This window comes from Aptenodytes patagonicus, chromosome 13 (assembly GCF_965638725.1).
Source record: "Aptenodytes patagonicus chromosome 13, bAptPat1.pri.cur, whole genome shotgun sequence".
Taxonomy (NCBI): Eukaryota; Metazoa; Chordata; class Aves; order Sphenisciformes; family Spheniscidae; genus Aptenodytes; species Aptenodytes patagonicus.
The window spans coordinates 483,099-505,280 of record NC_134961.1 but is presented as its reverse complement, the minus strand read 5'-3'; the positions used below and the strand labels follow the sequence as shown (position 1 = coordinate 505,280).

The window sequence follows — 22,182 nt, the reverse complement described above, 5'->3', positions numbered from 1 at the left end:
GGGACCTACAGGCGGGACTACAACTCCCATGGTGCCGCGGGGCGGGACGGCCCCTGCCGGTCGCCGTAGCACTCACGTGAGGGCGGCGGCCCGGCGGTCACATGACCAGCCGGTGAGGCAGTGGTCGGCGGAGGTGCGCGCCGCCGCCCCGCATGGCCAACGTCGCCAAGAAGGTGTCCTGGTCCGGCCGCGACCGCGACGAGGACGACGACGAGGACGGGCGTGCGGGCGAGACCACCCCGCTGCTCAACGGCACCGGCCCCGGGGCGGCGGGCGGCGCCCGGCAGGTGGGTACCGGCACCGGCACCGGGGGGGGGTGTGTGTGTGTGTCTGCCCCGTCCCGGGCCTCCCTGCGCCGGGACGCCGCCGGAGGGAGGCTGGGGCCGGGGTCGTGTCCGCATCCCCCTCCCCTGTAGCGTTTAACCGTGTTCGTTGCCCCGGGGCTGGGCGGCGGCTGCCGGCAGGGAGCTGCGGGGTGCCGGGGCTCTGCTCCGTGAGCAGCTCCGGGGGGAGTTCGGGCTCCCCCAAGCCGGGGAGCCCGGGGGAAAGCAGAACCTGGTAGGGCTCGGCGCGGGGAGAAGCCGGGAGGGAGCCACGGCCGGGGTATGGGACCCTCTTGTCACTCGTGGGGGAAAATGTGAGTGTGGGGGCTGACTCGCCGCCCCCCGTACAGCGGTCCCGCCACGGCCGGCTCCCGTCATGAGGTGCCGGCGCACAGCGATGCCGATGCCCAGCCGGGACCTCGCTGCAGCTCCGCGGGGCCGGCTCCTGCCCGCTCCTCAGCCGTGGGTGCAGCCGAGCGGCTGAGACGGTCCCTGCCAGCGGGACCTTGTGCTGAGCAGGGCCCTGCTCCTGCCCGCTGGGGCTGCCCGCTTCATTTCTACTAAAAGTACCGTTCTGTGAGAGAGCCTGCTGCCTGGCACGCTGCTGATGCCCAAACCAACATGTCGGGCTCGAACACGAGAGCGTCTAGCGCTGGCGTGGTGGTGGGCATCGTGCAGTACGGATGGAACTACGTTGGCAAAAGGAATCCAGGGTGGGACGTATCACAAACACAGGGAGGCCAGTTCCTTCTTGCAAATTAATTTGGGGTAATTAACTGAAGAGAAACTTCTCTCCAGTGTACCCGGAGGCTGTTACTCGGGCAGTCTGCCTAGCAGTCTCTTCTCCACAAGAAGCACGCCGTGGCTCTGGCCGAGGCACTCTGTGCCTGTTACAGAGCGAAGCTGTGGCTGGGCGGGCTGTGCCGGGCGAGGGCCGCGGTCAGGCCAGGTCCACGGGGCGCTTCCATGCCAGCGCCAGGTGGGAGAGGAGCTGCCTCCGGGTGACGTCCTCAAATTTCCTACAAAGAGTTTGCTGGGACACCTGAGCTTAGAGGAGGAGGAGCGGTGCCAGCCTTTGGCAGCTGTTAGCAGGGATGTCTCGCCGAGCACGATTCTGTGCTGTCCTGCTCCTGGGCAAGTCAGAACAGCAGGCTAATTAGAGGGAAATGCAGGGTTCGTTAGGCTGGAAGTGCCTAGCGTGGCGCTGCGGGAGCAGGGCACGGCGGCTGGAAGGAGTCGCCTGTACCATTGCAGCTGTTCTGGTGTGAAAATAAAAATAATCTTCCCAGCCGGTACAACAGCACGCGGTGTATTTACAGCACGGGTTGACTTTAAAGACCACGTGGCGAATTCTGCAGGTCTGAAGTTTGTTGAAATAGGGATTAACCAGATCCTGTGGCTGTGGGTCAGTTAGGAAAGGGTTTTCCTGGTGGCTCAGAAGAAATGCCTGAGCCCCCCCCTACAGCAGGGCTCCACAGTGGTGGAGACCTGGCCCTGCTGATCTGATTTATTGTCACCGTGTCCCTTCACGGTGCGGATGGCTCAGGCCCCAGCTGGTGACAAGGCACTACGTGGCATTTTCCTTTAGCAAAGGAGGAGAGCGAGTACCTTGCCAGCGCTCCGAACCCAGGGCTGCCCGGACCACACGTGCCCCCGGCAGCGGCACCGACCTGGCAGTGGCAGCTGGGTTGTCACTGTAGCGCTGGGGTTGCCTTTCGGTGTAGGGCAGCTGCTTCTCTCCCTCGGACGGTCCTTTGACCTAGATGCTGTATAGTCGTATAGATTGAAGCGGGAAGGCAGGACAGCTTTGGCAGAGAAACAGAGACTGGAGCTGCTTAGCTCACGGGAGGCTTAAACCTGGGTTGTGGTAATACAATAAAAATGTCCCCGGTGGAGCTTCTTCCCTTTCTCACGTGCTTGTTTAATGGAAGTGAAAGTGATCTTCAAGTGACAAAAGGAAACATGGGTCTGTAGTTCCCCGGCTGAGTGCTGCGAGAGACTGAGATCGAGTGCTTGTGGGCGAGAGGTGAGGAGGGGCTGGATAAACACGACTGTAGCGGGGGATGCTACAGGGCTGTGCCTGAGGTCTCCTCTGGTTTTGGGGCCAGCTGAGCGCTGCTCCGGAGCTGACTGAGCCTTCATCCTCTCACCAGGACTTTCTAGTGCCTCGAGTATATCAAGAAGCGAGAGGCTGCCTGTGTGTCTGAGCATCACGCCTGCCGTGGGCTACCCCTTTCCCACGTTCTCGAGCCGTGCGTGGCAGTTCTCGGGTTGAAAAGCGGGTGGACAATTTTAGTAAGAGCAGCCAATTTCCATCATTAGGCATTTTTCGAAAAAGAACGCTTCTCCTTTGCTACCCATCGAAGATATGTCTGTGTTTGTGCTAAAATGCCTTGACTTTGGGATTGGTATAATGCTCCTGCTCCAGAGGGTGCCTGGAACAGGGGGTGTGGGCAGGGGGTCACCAAAATGTGGACCAGGCTGCTGCTCCTGGGCGGCTCATCCTTCTTAACCCTTGTGTGTTTATTCTGCATCTCTAGATGCACAATATCTCTAGATATTGTTGGTCTTGTTTTCTTTAACTTCAAATAGCAGAGGGCAAAATGCAGCCTTTGTGGCCGGGTGGCGATGCCGGAGGGCTGCCGCGCTTGCTGCAATCGGAAAATCTTGGCAGGGGGGAGGGAGAAAAAGAGAAGTCTGCTGGGTGAGCCCTGATTCCTGGCGGATGGGCTGCAGGTTGCGCGTCCCCTGGGTACCGGCAGAGAGGCTGCCTGTCCCGGCCTGCCTGCTGCCAGGAGCCCGGAGCTGGCCTCCCTGGAAAGCCACTGCCTTCGGGTGGTGGCAGGACCTTCCCCAAGCAGAGGGGTTTTAGCGAGTCCAGTTCCTTCTGCTGGGTGCTCGCACCGTTGGGGACTGCCGCGGCGCTTTAACCTTGCGCTGCTCCTCTGCAGAGGGGACACATGGGACAAGGTGCCCAGAGAAAGGCAGGTGGGCCAGGACAATAATGGCATCTCCCGGCCTCGTGCAGGTGAGGGGCAAGGAGCAGCTGTGCCCTGGAGTGGCATCGGGAGGCTGGAAGCAAAATCATAGCCGAGTGGTGACGCCACGGGGAGAGTCCGGATGCTTTCTCCTCCCTTATGGGCCTGGAGGTGAGGAGCCTCGTTCTCTCCCGGTGTGGTGTGTTTCGGGGATGATGGCTGCGTTGGTTTGAAGCCCATCGCAGCTGTGGTTGTGTGTCAGAGGAGGGGGATTTCAAAAGCCCTGCAGCCCATCTCCCCCATACGCTGCTGTAGCCGGTGACAGGGCTTCCCCTGCCGGTGAGCCACCCGGTGACACAGCCTTGCAGCCTGGAGCCGTCCTTCCCACCCAAGCGGGTACCGGGGGCTCCTCGGCAGAGCGCACTGGGGCCAAGAGGGCCCTGGGTGCTGGAAATCCTCTTCCTTCCCTCCCGCTGCTTCTGCAATACTGCTGTGGGCTCCTGATGCGGTCTGCATCGCACTTTATCTCATCGATAACAGAAAGCCACGTGCTTCCAGTTCGTTAGTGAGCAGCAGGATGGTGATAAGGGGCAGCGTGTGGGGGGCCGTCTTCACGCCAGGCGGTGGTTGCTGGGGGTGGGCGATGTCCTGCAGGCAGCAGCCTCGCTGGCTCATCCCTGTGGAAATGGGCTGTGGAGCAGAGTCAGATGCTCCCTATTTACAGTTCTTCAGAGCGACGTTTGGGAGGCACTGCTAGGTCGCTGTGCACACAACCCGGGTTGGTTCTGCGGCGTTTTAGCCTCAGCTGAAGTCATTCTGCTATTCACAAACAGGGATTGCTCTTTGACTGCTCTGCTTGGAGGTAAAACACTGCTGTGGCATCACGTATAGCAGTGTGGCTGCTTGTCACCTCTGCCGAACGGGGATGCTGGCAGCAGTGCTGCTGTCTCCCACCCCGACCTGCGATGCTCCAGGCTGGTGCTGGTATCTTGCATTCAGCTGCCGCTGCCCGATCTTGGAGATGATCCTTTCGGGGCATGAGTAGAAGGTGGTGGTTGAGATCTTCTGCCAGATTTTTTTCTTGTTGAGATTGATCCTGAATTTGCTGTCGCCCGTCTCAGATCAGTGCTGGAGTGGGTGGCAGCATGGTGAAGGGGGAAGGGGCCTCGGGAGATCTCTAGCCCAGCCCCGGCTAAGAGCGGATCCCTTAGACCAGGTCGCTCAGGGCCATGTCCGGTGGAGATTTGGGTATCTCCAAGGACAGAGACTCTGTGCCCTCTCTGGCCCCAGGTTCAGTGTGTCGCCACCCCCGGGGTGGACGTTTGTTTCTGATATCTAAGCAGAAGTTCCCTTGCTGCAGTTTGTCCGCTGCTTCTTGTCCCATCAATGCAAAGCTTCGAGGAAAGTCTGGCTCTGTCTTCTCAGTAACCTCTTGTTAGGTGTCTGGAGATGGCAAGATCACCTCCCTGAGAAGCACCAGCTTCTCCTTGTACGTCTTATGATGTACTCCAGCCCCTGACTGTCGTGCTGGACTCACTCCTGTGTCTCCGTGCCTTTCTCGTCCCGGGAAGCCCAAACTGGACACCAAGTCCCAGGTGTGCTATCGCAGGTGCCAGGCGGAGGCGTAGGATCCCTTCCCTGGACCTCCTGGCTGTGGTCTTGCACCACCCAGGAACTGGTTGACCACCTCCACTGCAGCTTTGTGCCACCGACTCCTCTTCAACTTGTCCACCAGCTGGGTGCAAGGCTTTCTCAGCAAAGCTGCTTTCTAACCACTGGGGCACATCCATCCCAGGTGCAGGGCTTTGTATTTGCCTCTGTTGAACTTCAGGGGCTTCCCTGCAGCCTGGTGAGGTCCCTCTGAGGAGCAGCCCTGCCCACCAGCGTACCAACTGTCCCACTGACAAAGATGTTAAACAGTTTTGGTCCAGATCAAGGCTCCAGACATCTCTTTTCAGAGCTCAAAATGGGTAAGGAATTAGCTTTACCACCCAAACGGGGCGAGTGCTGAGGGCTGGGTGCCGTCGCTGTTCATGTGCCGCTGTCGGAGGCAGGCTCAGCTGGCCCGAGAGCCTCTCCTGGAACAGGAGAGCTGTTAGCCAGTCTGTGTCCTCTGGGTTTTGGCAACAGTGTGTGTTGTTATGTGGAGATAATCGTACCACGGTCACACCAACATCATATGTACCCGGGATCAGCAGCTGTCTTGGCCTGAGTTTGAAAAACATCCAAAGGAGGGTAATGCTGTCCATGTGCTCGGTGAATCTTTGAGCCGTGCACAAATAACCTTCTGTCTTGGCTCCTGACTGCCTGAATCCCCCGTGTCCCTCTTATAAAAGTTGGGAAGTAGCTTTTTCCTGTCTTCCCGGCATGTGATCCCTGTGCCAGGCGAGGCGGGAGCCAGCCCTCTGCTCGCAGAGCGGCTCGGCCCATCTGGATGCCGGAGAGATGCCAGGACTTGGGGAGGGGGGGGCGCATATTAAAAACACGCTGCTTGTCTAACAAAGTTCAGCTTCAGGTTCAACTGCAGCTCCTTTCCCTTCATCTGTGCTTAGGTCCTGCTGCTGCCTAATCTGTTGGGAGTGAAGCTGCCGTGCCCTGGCCGCTTGCTCCATCAGGAAGGGGTGTAGCAGGGGGGTGTCACCGGTTCAGCCACATTTGATCTTTCTGTGGACCCCCATGGCTAGCAGAAGGAGAATTTCCCCGAAGGGCTGGTCCTGTCTGAGGTCTGAGCCCAGGAATGAGCAGGCGACATGGCATGAGCGACCGTTTCCATCTCGTTGCCTTGATCTTGCCCTGGACGTGTGGCATCTAACGGGAGCCTTAAACCTTTGTGCTTCCTAAAGCCGGGTGGAGGTGGCTTCCCTTGCAAGGTCTCAGCTTTGTCCCTCCCAGGGTTTCAGGGCGAGAACCGTGTCCTTCCCCCCTCCCCAGGACGGCGGGGGCCCAGCTGGGACCTCTGCCTGCCACCGGAGCGGCTGGGCACCAGCGGGCACCGAAACGGGCAGTTCCTGCCTCCAGCTCGTGACTCTGCGTAAGTTCCCATCCACGTCCCCCCCGGGGAGGTGACAGCCTCGGGTGTGCCCGGCTTGTAGGAGCCCACGGTGGTCTGCTCTGACTGCCGGGAAAGTCCACCTGGGTCCTTTCCAGGGGGATTGTGGAGCCATCACAGACCAGAACCAGGCTGGTCTTGGCAAACCCATGTCCAAAAACCGCTACGTGGAGCACCTTGTGCTCAGCCCCTCCTGCGGGCTGATCCACAGCCCTGCGGCTCCCTTGCCAGGGACGCCCCTGCCTGCCGTGGCTCAGGCTTTTGGGGACGAAAGGGCACCAAAGAGGGTTTGAGAAGTGGGAGCAAAACCCGCCTGCAGGTCAGGGAGCGAATGAGAACCTGAAATGGGGAAAATAGGTCAGGCTGCAAACACAAAGGGATATTCTTCATCTGCAGTGACGTGCGCGGCTCCCGGTCGCTCTGGCCTGCGTGTTCCAGACGGGATTGGTGGGGATTAAAGCAGCAGGGGCTCGATCTGGGATCTGCCAGCTTGCCGGCAGAGAGGGACTGATGTGCCAGGGCCCCGCTGTTGCTCGCCATCCCTCTTTTATTCTTCTTTAGCCTGGCAGCTGGGGAGGGGTGAGGCTCCAGAGGGGAAGATCTTAATGTTGAGAAATGGCGTTTGGGCTGTGCTTAGTGACAGTGCTGCTTGCACCCTTGTGCATCCCTGCGTTTCACAATGGCGGAGGGGTGACAGCAGCTTGCCTGCTTCTGCTGGGTCCCCTTGCAGCGCTGCCCGGCTGGAGGCTGGCTCGGCCAGGAGACAAGAGGTGCCACAAATAGTCCAAAAACTCCCGTGTTACGCAATTGCGCTGCCAGTAACAAGCCCGAGTGGTCACCAGCAAAAGGAGAACCTGCCTCCCCAGAGGGAGACGCAAATGCTCCTTCCCAGCATCGCGCTGGGGCCGGCTCGGAGAGGCGCTGGTGTCCCCGAGGCTGTGTGGGAGCAACGTGCCCCGCTTCCTCTTGTGTGCGCTGGCTGGCAACCGGCCCGGCCGTCGCTGCAGTTCTGGGTGCTCGGAGGGAGATGAACGTGCCGACGTGCTCGTTTCCCTGGCTGGGAACTGCTCCCGTGGAGCAGATGGCAGAGCCAAACGTGCCTTCGGCCATCCCTTGTCACTGGCCTGGTGCGTGAGCTGAGGGGTGGCCCAGGCAGGTCTTGGTGTGCTTGTGACCGCGGAGATGGCACTTTCTGTTCAGGGGGGTCTGTCGCTCCCCAGCTCCAGGGGAGTGTGGAACGTGCTGCTTGGCTGCATGGTTGCTGCGTCGGCGTGCCACGCTCCTCGCTGGAGGCTGTTGGTGACTCTGGCCAGCTCTTGGGGCTGCCGGCCTCGAATGAGCTGCTGCTGGCTGGCACCTCCCCTGGGGCAAGCCGGCTCTGCCAACTAACAGGTTGCAGCAGCTTGCCCAAACCCTGGCAGATTGCCGCTGCCTCATGCTCCCTCCGGGGTTGTGGGTCCCACCTCCTCCGTGTGTCCTCCGAGAGCAGTCCTCTGTGGGTGCTGTGCTTCAGGGGGGCTCTGGCGGCGGGCAGGCAGGCAGAGCTCGGTGAGGGGCACAGAGCACGAGCACCCGTGTGCCTGCTCCTTCCTTCTGCCAAGGCTTGTGGCGCATTCAGGAATTGACCCCGTTTTCCCTTCTCTCCTCAGCTCACTCCTTCCTCCTTCCTGCGCATCGGGCAGCTGAGCAATGTGGACCTCAACGAGGACATCCGTGAGCTGGTGAGTGGCACAGAAAGGGGCCCGCCGTTACTGAGACCACTTCCCTTCTTCTACTAGCAGCACTAACGGCTGCTTTTGTTCCCCCCCTCACATCCCGCTTATCCCATGAGGGCTCCAGTGCTTCCTCCTGGGCTGGGCGACCTTCATGGTGTGGGCAGCTGGCTGCCCCTCTGCCTCGACCGTTGCTGCTTCCTCTTAGCCGCAGTGCTGGCCCGAGGACATCATGGTCTCCTGCACCTCTCTGAGTGCCAGCACCAGCCTGCCGGCACAGGAACCTTCCTCCCACGGGAGCAAATGTAGACTCCAGTGGCGTGGGAAGGGATTTCTTTCTTGTCGTGAGAGCTCCAAGTTGCTTCTCTTGCCTGCTGCCCAGCTCAGTGTGAAGGCAAGGGAGGGGATGTATAGTGGGACAGCAGCTGGGGGAAGATGTCTCAGGCCTGGGGACAGGGTTAGCGGCAGACGGGGCATCTTGCAAAAACTCTCAAGTTTCAAGTTATTCCCCCTCCATGCACACCTGAGAAGCTTTTCTTCTCCAGGTGCTCCTGCCTCGGCTCTGGAGCTGTAGGAAGAGCAAACGGGAAGAAGGCTTTTGCTAAATATTTCTTGTGGAATTCTTAAATGGGAAGAAATAGGTCTTAATCCAGCGCCTCAGAGGAAAGGCTGGGCTGGCTTTGGCCCTAGCTGTAACGCGGGGCCGGGGAAGGGTGTAGGGTGCCGCTGCCCCGGGGCCCTCTCCGGCATCCTCAGTAAATGCCCTAATTTGGAGCTGGGAACAGCTTGCACGGTCAAAGGCGTTTGGGAAACAGAATTTGGTTTCTGCCCAAAATCACGGGCCTGCTTGAAATAGCTCCTTGCTTTCGGCTGAAGGAATTTCCTGCCGAGGTGAAAGGTTGCCCTCCACCGGAGCACAGAGCCGCTTGGAGGCAGCGCCGGATCAGCATGGCAGCCTGGTACCCGGCTGGGCAAACCCTCCATCTGCCTGTGGGGAAACATCCTACCCGGGGCTGGAGAGGCAGTGGGCGAGGGTGCATGCCTGACAGCCTGTTCCAGCTGCCTTAAATCCCATACATCCACCAACTGCTGGAAAATCATCCCGGATCATGGCCTGCCGGGCAGCTTGCACTAGGGCTTGGGTCTCTGCAGTCCTCCCTGCCTCTCCTGAGCATGAAAACCAGCATTAAACCAGCAGTTATGTGGCAGAGAGGAGGGTTGGACTTGGACCTGGCCCTTCTAACCTGTCCGTCATGTCCTGCAGGAGACGGAGCTCCCTCGGCAGCATCCTAATGAGATCCCCCACAATGAGAAGCTCCTGTCGCTCAAGTACGAGGTAAGCGCCCGTCTTCCCTCCCTCGGCTCTGCCCTCTGGGATGCAGTGGGTGAGGTACGTGGGGCGAGGGCTTGCGGCTGCCCAGCTAGAGGGGTTTCAGTGGGGAAGGAGCTGGATCGAGGGAGGAAAAAGATACAGGGGTGTGGAGGGGCAGGGGTGAGGGTCTGAGGCCAGCCCTCCCCAGCATGGGGGTGTCTTCCCCTGAGCTAGATGGTAACAGCATCTCCCTTTCCTGAACTAGAGCCTGGACTATGACAACAGCGAAAACCAGCTGTTCCTGGAGGAGGAGAGGAGGATAAACCACACGGTGAGTCTCGCTGCGACCCGGTTGCCCACCGTCCCTGCAGCTGGGATGGCCCAGGGAAGTCACTCCCCCCTGCCTGGCTGCTGGGGGGCTTCTCTGCCCCGGGGGAGGTCGTGCTCAAAGCAGTGCTTGAGCCGGGGTGGGTTTATGGGCGCTGACCAGCTTGTGACGAGCCGTAAAACCTCAGGAGCAAGGACCCAGCATAGGATGGTTCGAATGGGAGCTAGCCTGGGTGCGCGTGGTGGCATTGCCGGGCAGCACGGGGCAGGTCCCTGAGCAGAGGGACTTCTGGAGCCATGTGAAGCATCTGCCCTGGGGGCTTTGGGAGTCAGTGCCGCAGCAAGAAGCCCAACAGGAGGGGCCTGATGGAGAAAGGCAAGCTGGAAAAGCACATCTGCTGTTAGGGATCCCACAGAGGGGCAGGGGCACTGGCTTAAAATAAGTAAATTGTGGCCAGGCTTTGCAATCCTGGATCAGCCAGCATCGGTTTTCCTTGGGCAGCTCTCCTCAGAGCTGCCCAGGCTTAGGGCTGTGTTGGGGGAAGTGGCCAGGTGGGTTGGAGTCCCCCCGACGCTGGTGGGGGACGGGCTGGGTGGCAGTGGGGTCTGACAGCTATCTGACCCTCAGGCTTTCCGGACGGTGGAGATCAAGCGCTGGGTCATCTGTGCCATGATCGGCATCCTCACCGGCCTCGTCGCCTGCTTCATCGACATCGTGGTGGAGAACCTGGCTGGGCTGAAGTACCGGGTGGTGAAGGGCAGTATCCTCCCATGGAGCCGTGGCCACTGGCCAGCCGGGAGCTGCGGGATCTCTGCTCCTGGTAGCCATGAGAGGGGTGCCAGGGGAGAGGGCAGCGCTTCCTCGCCTGGGTTTGGCGTTACAGACCCTGCCACCCAAGGTGCTGCCGAGTGCCCGGCTGCTCTGCGGGGCTGAGCTGTGGCTGGGCACTGCCGTAACGGAGGAGGCTCCTTGCAGCAGCCCTGGCTGTCCTAAGTGCACAGGATCTGCTGCGCTGCCACAGCCCAAGAAACACTTTAGTGTTGCGTTATTGCAGTGGGAAGGATGGTACCCAACCGATACTAGCCTTTCCTTGAGCTGCTGCCCCAGACATCGACAAGTTCACGGAGAAAGGGGGCCTGTCTTTCTCCCTGTTACTCTGGGCCACCCTGAATGCCAGCGTGGTGATGGTGGGCTCCGTGATCGTTGCTTTCATAGAGGTAAGAGTTTGGAACTGGTCTGGGTTGGGGTATCCCTGTGCCTCCTGCCCCAACTCTTTACATGGGGGAAGCAGGATCATGTCTCCAGAAAACATGAAAATTTGTGTAAAAGCAAATATATTTCTGCCAGATTGGCTCTTGGTAGCCCCAGTTCCTCAGCGTTGGCTGCAGCTGTGCTGTCAAGTTTCTCCGGGGTTGTCAGGCTGACGGGACGTGCTGTCCTTCGCTGGCAGCCCTGGCAGCCTGGGGCAGAGGGTGTGCTCCAGCCTTGGGCGCAGGCGCAACTCTTGCAAGCCTTGGCCCCAGCTTGGCCTCTCCGCGTTGGGTATACATGAACGCCGGCAGAGAGCAGGCTGGTCGGGTGCCTCGGGGACACGCTCTGGAGGGCAAGACAGAGACTGGGGCCGGTTATGGCTGGGAGGGGGCAATGGCTCCCTATGGGCCACTCTGAGTCAGCAGTGTCTTCCTTGTGGCTTTGCCCTTGCTCTCCCTGGCCACCAAGTGTGAGCCTTCTGCAGCACCGGGCCTCTCGCCATGACATGGTGGTGGGAACACCCTAGTGTTCCCCAAGAACCCAGCAAGCTCCTGGCACGTTTGACCTTAGGAGCAGTGGGTGCCTCCCTCAAGTCCACCTCCAGAGCCTGTAGATAGGCTTTGGCCTCATCTCTGAGCCTCGTGGAGGTTGTGCTTGGTGTGCCCTGTGCTGAGAGACAGGGGTAGGGTGGCCAGCGCGTCCCCATCCTGTACGTGGCAGCCACTCATGCTGTCCCTGCTCCCCGCAGCCCGTCGCAGCTGGCAGTGGCATTCCCCAGATCAAATGCTATCTCAACGGCGTGAAGATCCCACACGTTGTCCGCCTCAAGGTAGGAAGGAGGAGGTGGTGGGATGTGTGCCTTCTGCCCGTGATGGGGCCCCTCTGCCAGGCTGGCCCAGGCGTGTTTTGTCCTCATGGGGTGGTCCCTGCCTGCGCTGCGGCAGAGGAGGAGCTGGCATGAGCTCCCGGCTGCCCTGCTGCACTGCCCGGCTCTGTAGCTGTTCCCCCCTGGTGTCAGGCGATTAAACCTCCTGCCCTGGGATCAGCAGCTGGCGCTGGGAAGAGCAGCTTTGGGTAATTTTTTGCCCTGGCCAAGAAGAAAGTTGGCCAACCCCATTGCCACAAGGGAGGGCAGAGAATCACGAGTTCCCCGGGGTCGCTGGCTCCTGCTGGGTCTGCGTCCCCCGTGGCTGCCGCGGTTGTGTTCCTCGTGCCACCCATGTGATGTGCTGTGCCTGTCGCCTCTGTTTTGCAGACCCTGGTGATCAAAGTCTGCGGGGTCATCCTCTCGGTGGTCGGCGGCCTGGCCGTTGGGAAGGTGATGTGCACAAAGCGCTCTCTGGCACGCTGCTGGCATGTTGTTACCCGCTGCTGGCACACGTGCCACAGCCCATTACCAGCCCTGTGCTGGGGATGGGGCGCTGGGGGCCCTGCAGCGACTTCCCAGTTTTATTCCCTGGTCTGCTGGCCAAGGTGACTGCGGCGTGGCCAGGCTTGGGGAGCCCCCAGGGCATGCGGTGCCACCGAGCCAGCCTGTGTGTGGCTCGGCTGAGGGCAGGAGAGCAGCAGCCTACGTCCGTCGGTGGTTGTCCCTGCAAGTGTTAGATGGGGGAGGCCTGGGTGCCCTGTTGGGACCTTTCTAGCTTGCTGGGATCGAAGGCAGGCAAGGGAAGCCCCTGTCCCCTCGGCTGGAGGGAGTGCCGGTGGGAACAGGAGGTGGCCTTGGGAGCCGCTTGCTAGAATGAGGATTTAAGGGGGGAAAATGGCAAGGTCTGTATTTCCCGGAGGGAAATCCTCCCAGCCAGCTTCTTCAGGGCTGCAGCCTGCTGAGCAGCGTTCAGCCATCCCTGACTGTCCCTGGGGTTCCTCCTTTTCCGATCTGACTCTGCTCTCCTGCCCAAAGGAAGGACCCATGATTCACTCTGGAGCGGTGATTGCTGCCGGGATCTCCCAGGGAAGATCCACGTCTTTAAAGCGAGACTTCAAGGTCGGTGTTGAGGGCCGAGGGGCTGTGCTGCAGGTGTCCCTCCTGTGCCCAAACCAGGCTGTTCCTCGGGGTCATGCTGGTGGCTTGGGGTTATATATGGCATACCCTGTGTCTCCCCTAAACTCATGCCTGTGGCCAGCCCTAAACCTGCCTTCGCTTCGGTGTTTCAGATCTTTGAGTACTTCCGCAGAGACACAGAAAAGAGGGACTTTGTCTCGGCTGGAGCTGCTGCTGGCGTCTCGGCTGCGTTTGGTGCCCCCGTGGGTACGTGTCACGGCTCTCTGACACTGAGCGGTGCCTGCATGTGGATCTCGTCAGGAGGTTGCTCCCACTTGCATGGAGGCAGCTGCCGGGATCTGCCTAGGGCACTGCAGGAGCCCTCCTGCAAAGCGCCTGGCCCTGCTCCAAGCTGTACTGCCATGCCACGCAGGTCTTGGGAAGAGAGGAGGGAGTCATCTGTCTCAGATCCCAAATGTTGCCTCCCTCAGATGGAGGAAGGCAGTGGAGGGGCTTCACTATGATCACTACATCACTGATGGCTTGGTGGGCTTGCTGGTCCCTTCTCTGGAGCCTGTGAGGTCTGGGGCAGTGTGGGGCACAAGGTCTAGGATGAATTTGGGTGCCTTAGCTGGTGCTGTGAGCCAAGGGTTTGTGGCATGCGCCCCTTGTGAAGGTGTTTGTGTCTTGCATTTGCAGGGGGTGTCCTCTTCAGCTTGGAGGAAGGGGCTTCCTTCTGGAACCAGTTCCTGACGTGGAGAATCGTAAGTGCTGGAAAGCAGGAGCAGTAAATCGAGGGCTGCCAGCTGTGATGTGAGGCATTGCCTTTTCCTGATGCCCTGCAGCCCCAGGCCTCCTGCCATCCCTGCCCCAGCCGGGCAGCCGAGTGTAACACATCCCAGGGAACAGCATCCCAGCTCCCCTTCTGTGCCCTGGCCCTCAGGGGCTGAATTTGGACCTGGCTGAGCTCCATCTTGCTGCCAACTCCTTTCCAAGGGAGCTGCCTTGGGCTGTGCCCCAGGGCAACGGAGAGGCAAAAGGAAGAGTGAGCCCCTGGTTGGTGTAAGCTGCCCTGAGTGCTGCCACAGGGAACGTGGCCTCTTGTCCCCACCACACCTGGGTACCAAGCCCTACCCAAGGACCTTGGGGGGGGGGGGGGGTGGTTTGGGGCAGTGTGGGGGGCACGTGGTGAGGGCGCGGGGCTGGAGGCGTCTGGCAGTGACTCTGGGCTGCATCTCCTTCCAGTTCTTCGCCTCCATGATCTCTACGTTCACGCTGAACTCTGTCCTGAGTGTTTACCACGGCAATGCTTGGGATCTCTCCAGCCCTGGGCTCATCAACTTCGGCAGGTTTGATAACGAGGTATGGCACAGATATTCCCCATGTAGGGCTCTGTTGGGGGGGTTAGAAGCAGCCCATGGCAGCTTGGGGCCACCAGTCTGCCTTAAAACGTCGCCCAGAGGCTGAGGCAGGCTCTGCCCTAGCAGGCTGTGAGGTCTGGCCAGATCCCAGCTCCACCAACCCCAGCAGAAGGCTTTTCTGCAGCCACTGCTGGGTCTGGGGGCTGCGGGGTGACCAGGGGAGACTTTGAGGCAGCTCTGGGAGCCGCTCGCCAGCACAGGCTTGTGCTGTCCCAGCAGACAGTGACCGGCTGCGGGGCTGCAGATGGGCCAGGAGATCTGAAACCCACTTCTTTCTTGCTTGCAGAAAATGGGATACACGATCCAGGAAATTCCTATCTTCATCTTTATGGGAGTGGTTGGTAAGAGAGTGCTGCTCTTTCAATTTGATTAGTCTGAATAATTTCCTCTATTCACTGTCTGGGTCTAAAAAGCTTTGGAATCCAGTTTTCTGGGGAGAATGGAAAATCCATTAAACTCTGGAGCGGAGGCTGCTTGTGGGGCTTACACGGGGGTGAGAGCTGGATCCTGGCCCAACCCTTACCCTTGTAGCAAAGGCGAGCCCCTTTAATCCACGTACCGCAAAGTTGTCGAGTGGGGTCAGTGCATCGCAGTCGTGGGCAGCCCCTCACTTTCGAACGAGCTGCCCTTATCCCCGCGGAGCTGTCCTATCCCTCACCTGCCTAGTGCCAGCGCTGTGACGCTGGCCCCCGGCCACCCTGCTGCCAGTGCCGGGCTCCTCTTGGTGTCAGGTCCTGGCTGTCTCTGCAGGGACAGTGTCCACGTGTCCTGGGACTGTTGGTCCTGCTGGATGGGTTGTTGGTGTCTCCCTGAGCTTGACGGGTTTCGTGTGTTCTGGGCAGCTGTAGGAGAGCCTGGGACCTGCATGCTGAGCTTTTCCTCTTTTGCATTTGCAGGCGGGATCCTCGGGGCCCTGTTCAATGCCCTCAATTACTGGTTAACGATGTTCCGGATCAGGTAAGAGCTCATGGGTAACTAAGGTGATTGACATGGGTTGGCTGGTGCCTTCTGTGCTCCCTTGAAGCAGTGTTCCCAGCCAGAGCAAGGCTGTAATCTCGCACTTAACGTGAGCAACAGCAGCCCCTGGAAGCTGGGAGGCAAAGATGCCACGTGCCTCTCGCTGCCTGCCATCGAGGCTGTGACCCGCAGCATCCCACTGTTGCTCTGACCCTGCTAAGTATTTCCCTCCAGTGACTTGAGGGCCCAAAGAAGTGTAAACACTGCAGACCTGACTGTTATGTGCTTCTGAGAGTAACGAGAGAATGGAGAGACCTACGAAAGCCATCTGAGCCCAGTCTGGCACAGCCAATACTTGTCACCAGCTTTTCAAACGCCAGGACCGGCCTCGTGGCCTCAGGGAGGGATAACCCATGGCAGTAGAGCGGTGAGGGGCCTGCAGCAGCTTCCAGGGCATCACTCCTCTTGGGCCTTCACGAGCCGCAGCTTTCTGGGCTTGGCTCTGCACTGTCCCCCCAGCCAGATCATGCCAACCTTTCCATGGGAGCTGTTGTGCCCAGCTCCGTGCAGGGGAGGCAGGCAGGTCGGCTGGAGCTGGCTGGGCAAAGCTGCTCTTGCCGCTGGCCTCCCACCCCAGGTCTCTACGATAGCTTTGCCAGAGGACAAGAGCGCAGGACAGCCTGGCAGGGTCTGGGAAGGGAGCAGAAGCAGCCAGCCTGTCTGTATGCCCGATGTGACGTGCCAAGCCAGGCTGTGGGTGATTCTATCCGCACCCCTGGGTGCCACCCTCACTCCTCCGCTCCCTTCGCAGGTACATCCACCGGCCCTGCCTCCAGGTGGTCGAGGCCATGCTGGTGGCAGCAGTGACGGCCACTGTGGGCTTCGTCATGATTTACTGCTCGAGAGACTGCCAGCCCATCCAGGGGAGCACGGTGGCATATCCTCTGCAGGTAGAAGATGCTGGAGAACGGTCCCCCCAGGGTGGGGGGCACTCTGAGCCTGGGTAGAGGCTGAGGGCTGAGCAGGGAGACAAGTCCCTGCTGGGTTTTGTGGCACTGGACCTCACAGTCAATGCCCTCCGCCGCAGGCAGAGCTGGAGACCCAAGCGTGGTGTTGGAGTGCTTGCTGTCCAGAGCTGCCTCCTCCCTGGCACGTGTCCCCCTGAGCCTGGCAGCCTTCCCTGCCGCAGGGCGGCCCGGATCTGCTGCTTCTAACTCTCTCTTTTCTCCCCCCTCAGCTTTTCTGTGCTGATGGAGAGTACAACTCCATGGCCACTGCCTTCTTCAACACACCTGAGAAGAGTGTCGTCAACCTCTTCCATGACCCTCCAGGTCTGTGCATCTGGTGAGCGGGTCCTTAAACATGAGCAGAGCAGGGCTGGGCTCACACAAGGTGGCCGACCTGTTCCCTGGCCACTCGTGGGACAAGGCAGGGGATGATCACCACGGCCCCACGAGGGCACGATGGGATGCAGCAAAGCACTGTGCCTGCTCCTTTCCTGTGGTGGTGGAAGGAGGAGGGATGGATGCTCCACCTGGTGGCACCTACAAGCTCAGCCAAAGGGCTGTGGTCTCGGGAGCCTATGGATGAGGACCTGGTTTTGTTCGTGCATGTTTGCAAGCTGTTGCTTCTGAGTTGCGTGGGAGCATGTCTGACCCTCGCTGGCTGTCTGAAGTCCGTCCTGGAAATGTCCCTGACTGTTTTCTTAATTAGCAGGGCCTCTTGCCCCAGAATGACTTTACCTTCTGGGCAGGTTGTGGAGGTGGATCTCGGGGTTTGGATTTGCTTGAGAAATGCAATTTGGCTCCCAGGTTCCAGCTCCCATTTCTCTTGGACCTAGTGTAACGACAGCATGCCCTCTGCCTGCTGGTCTGAGTTTTGTGCCCAGCTGCACGTGGGCAGGGAGCAGACAGCGCCGAATTTCTGGACCCTCAGCCCAGAGAGTGCAGCTTGGCCACCCGAAGCCAAGTGATGTCCTGTGTCTCTGGGCCCCTCCCTGCAGTGCTGGGTCCTCCCTGGCTCAGGGCTTCGGTCTATCGACCTCTCTGTGAAGGAGAGGTTGCAAAGTGCTTGTTTAAACTAGACTGAGCTGCTCAGCAATCCTAAAAGAGCAGTAGGCTGAGTCCTGGGGACAGCAGGGTCTCGCTGTGATGGCACAGCCCGCGCCATGGGGCAGCTCGGGACTGGCCGGAGCAGCTGTGGGAGCTGTGGGACGGGAGGGGGTTTGCAGGACCTACTCTGCTGAGTTGATCCCGAAGCTGGCGGTAGGACCCCTGCCAGCTCACCAGCACCTCTGTCCTCCTGACCTTGTCCTCCAGCACTGGCAGTCCCTCGGGGCTTTGAAATTCGTCACGCTGCCTCGCGGGAGGCTGGGAACCGTGGAGCTGGGAGGGGACAGGTCATCGCAGGTCACGAGATGGAGGAAAGGCGCCTGCTGGACTCGGTGGGATGGGAGGGCTTGGGATGCTGCCGGCCGGCTGGCAGGGCCCTTGAGGGGGCAGAAGCAACTTAAAGAGCCGGTTTGAAAGGCTAGTGCTGCCAGGGAGGAAGGTGCACCCGATGAGAGGGGCTTTCACTGCTGGGAGTGTGTCGTGGGGTGCTGCTGTCTGTTCTCCCATGGCTGCAGCCCATCGCAGTGTCCTCTGGGCTGCGGGACCAGCACTGACTCTCCATTCTCTCTCCACCTCAGGTTCCTACAACCCCATGACGCTGGGCATGTTCACACTGATGTATTTCTTCCTGGCCTGCTGGACCTATGGCCTCACGGTGTCTGCGGGGGTCTTCATCCCCTCCCTGCTGATCGGCGCTGCCTGGGGGAGGCTCTTCGGCATCTCCCTGTCCTACCTGACCAAAGGCTCGGTGAGTGCTCGGTGAGAAAGAGCGCTGAGTGGGAGACGCGGCACCCAGCCCTCCTCCCTTGCCGCTGGGCAGGCAGCACGGGCAAGCAGCAGGCATGGAGCTGGCTAAGAGCCTGGCACAGCAGTCCGGAAAGGTGTGGAGGGGGGTGACTCCTCACTTGATGTCTTCCTGAGCTGCATCTGGGCTTTCCCACATCCCAGCAGAGCCCTGCCGGCAGGTGGGCTCTGCAGGTGGCCTCAGGCACTCCTCCCCACTTTGAAGGGGGGTTTTGGGGCCAGGGTGCTGTTTATTATCTCTGGGTGCCCTGGAGCCATCAGTTGACTCGGCCCCTTCTCTCTCCTGTGCTCAGATCTGGGCTGACCCTGGGAAGTACGCCCTGATGGGAGCTGCCGCACAGCTGGGTGAGTTCCCCATGGCGCAGTCTGGCCACCTCCTGCTCATGTCGGGGTGAAGGTGGCATGGGAAAAAGTGGTCCGTGCTTCCCTGGCACAGCTTCTTCCCCAGCTGAAGCCCAGCCTGGCTGTCGGCTTCCTAATAACCCTGCCAAGTACGGGCAGCACTGGGGCACTAGCGAGGGCTGGGCTCGTCCAGGGCACCCCTGCCTGTGCAGGCAGTCCTGGATCACCATGTAGAGACTGGGGGGCCTCGGGTGCTTTGCTATCCCCTCTCCCCTCGCCCCATGTTTCCCTGCCCCTCTAAACCCTCAAACCCCTCGGATACCTCTCGCAGGTGGGATAGTGCGGATGACACTGAGTCTCACGGTCATCATGATGGAGGCGACGGGCAATGTCACCTATGGCTTCCCCATCATGCTGGTGCTGATGACAGCGAAGATTGTGGGAGACTACTTTGTGGAGGTGAGAGCTGGTGTGGTCACCAGGAGCCTGGGACCCGGCGAGAGGCTGTGTGTTGGGGTTGGGGGTGCTGGGGAGCTGTGGGGGGGGCCAGGACTAGTGTGTGCTCCTTCTCGGAGGGGAGCTGCTGCCTGGCTCTACCCCTCGGCGTCTCGCCGGGCTTCTCCTGACGGCTTGGCTCTCATTGCAGGGGCTCTATGACATGCACATCCAGCTGCAGAGCGTGCCCTTCCTGCACTGGGAGGCTCCGGTGACATCCCACTCCCTCACGGCCAGGTAGATGGGCTGGGGGACGCTCGTCACTCCCAGGGCAGCAGCTTTTGGACCACGCTGTTGGCCTGAGGTGGAAATGGAGGTGGTGACATGTTTTGTCCCCAGTGCCACCAGCCCAGCCCCTTCCCCAGTGGGGAGCAGGGCCCGTGGTGCATTCCCCCCCTGTGTCCCTGGCGGGTTATGGGGGTGGAGGAGGTGTGCATGGGGGGTGTGTGTGCAATTTGGGGCTTGCTGCCGTGGGACTGTGTTTCACGCTGAGCCTTTCCCGCAGGGAGGTCATGAGCACTCCTGTCACCTGCCTGCGGAGGATCGAGCGAGTGGGCACGGTTGTGGACATCCTCAGCGACACCTCCTCTAACCACAATGGCTTCCCGGTGGTGGAGAGCAACCCTGATGCCACGCAGGTGGGCTAGGTGCTGCTTGCGAGGGGACGCAGTTGGGGGTTGGCCACGTGAGGACTGGCTGTGGCGTGGGACCCTTGCCCTTGCCCCCCTCCCCCCCCCCCCCCCCAGCCCCATCTCACGTGTGGTGCTCTGTCGCAGGTGGCAGGACTGCGGGGTTTGATCCTGCGTTCCCAGCTCATCGTCCTGCTGAAGCACAAGGTGGGTGATGCTGCGTGGAGGCTGTTTGGGCTGTGTCAGAGTCCCGGTGCCCCTGTCCCACTGCTGCCTCAGGCCCTTTGGTGCCTGCCTTGCTCAGGAGGAGCTGGTGGAGGGTCCATGTCATCTCCCTCGACTCACCCGAGGAGACAGTGAGGGCTGCCATGCCGTGCTGGGGTTACCCCAGCATCATTCTGCACTCCACTGGGCTCACAAACCCCAAGTGAATGGGAAACAGGCTGTTCTTCTGCAGATGATCTATCTGCCCCATGCTCCTGCCTTCTTCCCTCCCTGCTCTTGTGCATTGCCCTGGCCCTGGTGCCTCAGTGCTGCGTGACAGTCCCTGATGGCCTCTTTCCTCCGAAGGTTTTTGTGGAAAGGGCCAACCTGAGCCTGGTACAGCGGCGCCTGAAGCTGAAAGATTTCCGGGACGCCTACCCCCGCTTCCCCCCCATCCAGTCCATCCACGTCTCCCAGGACGAGCGTGAGTGCATGATCGACCTCAGCGAGTTCATGAACCCCTCACCCTACACCGTGCCTCAGGTAACAGCCAGGGACCCCCTCCCCACTCCAGCATCCCGGGGTCACGGGTGGGTGATGGGTGCCGGCTGGGGATGCCGCAGCCCACGCAGCCCTGCTCTGCCTTGCAGGAGGCGTCTCTGCCACGGGTGTTCAAGCTCTTCCGAGCCCTGGGGCTGCGACACTTGGTAGTTGTGGACAATCACAACGAGGTGAGTCCCTGCTTGCCGTGTGCAGGCAGCCTGGGCTCCTCGGGGTAGGGGACACACTGCCCTTGTCCCCAGGCTCTGCGTGCCAGCGTGGGGCTGTACCCTGTCCCTTTTCCCGGCAGGTGGTGGGCATGGTCACCCGCAAGGATCTTGCCAGGTACCGGCTGGGGAAGGAAGGCCTGGAGGAGCTCTCGCTGGCACAGACGTGACGTGGGGCGGCACTGCCCAGTGGAGATGTGCCCCGGCCCCTCAGAGCCGGGGACCCCCTTTTGTGGGAGGCGGGGAGAGGACTGGGCCAGCCTGTGCAAGCATCGCAGTGCCCGGAGCACTGGCACAGCTGTGCTGGACCAGCTTTCCTGCCCGGCGCTGCCTTCCCATGTCTACTGCCTCCTCTTCTCACCCCTTCCTCTGCTCTCCCGAGGGATCAAAACGCACCCTTGGCTCCGTTAGCTTCTGGCATAGGCTGTCCCTGAGGGTTGGGTGAAGATTGGAGTGTGCCAGGGGAAGTAGAAGTGCCCTGCTGAGCTGGGCACAGTCCCACTGCCACGGCACATGGCCTCCATCATGTCATCCACCCAGCCTGGGCTGTCTAGGACCTAGCCCTGCCCTGGCCTCTGCTGCAGGGTCTGTGTGGGGAGCGGAGGGGACATGGTGGGGCTCCCTCCTGCTCCCAGGGCCTCATCCCCCCTGCCCCGTGCTCTTGCTGGCTGGGTCAAGCTGAGCCCTGGGGCAAGCGCTTGTGTCTCTGCCCCTCCAGCTGAGGAGGGGGCTGTGCCCTGCTCGGCTGTGCAATAAAAGGGCTCCTGTGGTTCAGCAGCTGCCGCCTCTTGCTTTTTCTTGGCTCCCTCGGCTGCTCTGACCCCAACCTGCATGTGGGGTTTGGGGGTTCGGGGCAGGGATGGGGAGGGGAGAGCTGCCTGCTCTGGGGCAGTGTTGGTCCTGCAGCCTGTGTACCTAGCGCGTGCCCCTCTGCTACTCCTGCCCTCCTCCCACTGTTGCTGCTGCCTCTCCCCTCTGCCCATGCTGGGGTCCAGAGTCACCCCTGGGTGTGTTTCTGCACTTCCTGCAGCTTGTTCTGGCCCTTCCCAGCAGCCTGGGCCCTGCCAGGCACCCCAAAACCCACCACCAGCCCTGGATCTGGCCAGGGGGAGGGAGCAGAGCCTGGACTCCCCTGGGTGATGAGGAGGGCTCCAGCTCTGGCACCTGAGCTCCCCCATCTCCCACTATCCTTGCCCCTCACCTTGGTGTTGCCCCCTGCCCTGGCTTGGAGCCACGGGCCCGGTGCTACCCCCTCCTCGCTTGGGCAGGGGCATCCTGGTGCCTGGGGGGGCTTTCGACTACGGGATACTGTGCTCAAATAAAGCCTGTTTGTACTTTTATTGTGGTGCTCCCCGTCTCTTGCATCCCTGTTTCCTTCATTGCTGCTGCCCAGGCTCAGCGCCATGTCTGTCAGTAGCCCCCCAGGGCTAAGCTGAGCCCCGTCCCTGCTGCTGGTGCTGGGAGGGCATGACCCTGGTGGGGAGGCCAGGCCCCCCCCCAGCTTTCCTCAGCCCA

General features: G+C 60.7%; 1 protein-coding gene across 1 annotated transcript; it reads left to right on the top strand.

Moving 5' to 3' along the window:
- The first annotated feature begins 123 nt into the window (after window positions 1–123).
- On the top strand, window positions 124–22,007 carry CLCN7 (chloride voltage-gated channel 7). Its single transcript, XM_076351023.1, has 25 exons — window positions 124–287; window positions 8,000–8,071; window positions 9,327–9,398; window positions 9,640–9,705; window positions 10,330–10,462; window positions 10,810–10,919; window positions 11,702–11,782; window positions 12,209–12,271; window positions 12,857–12,940; window positions 13,111–13,204; window positions 13,637–13,701; window positions 14,183–14,299; window positions 14,645–14,699; window positions 15,255–15,315; window positions 16,127–16,265; window positions 16,553–16,646; window positions 18,005–18,174; window positions 18,524–18,575; window positions 18,904–19,031; window positions 19,219–19,304; window positions 19,573–19,705; window positions 19,844–19,903; window positions 20,267–20,443; window positions 20,551–20,631; window positions 20,751–22,007. Exons 1-25 carry the CDS (start codon window positions 153–155, stop codon window positions 20,835–20,837), a joined length of 2,415 nt encoding a protein of 804 aa, XP_076207138.1. The 5' UTR covers window positions 124–152; the 3' UTR covers window positions 20,838–22,007.
- The last annotated feature ends 175 nt before the right edge of the window (window positions 22,008–22,182 follow it).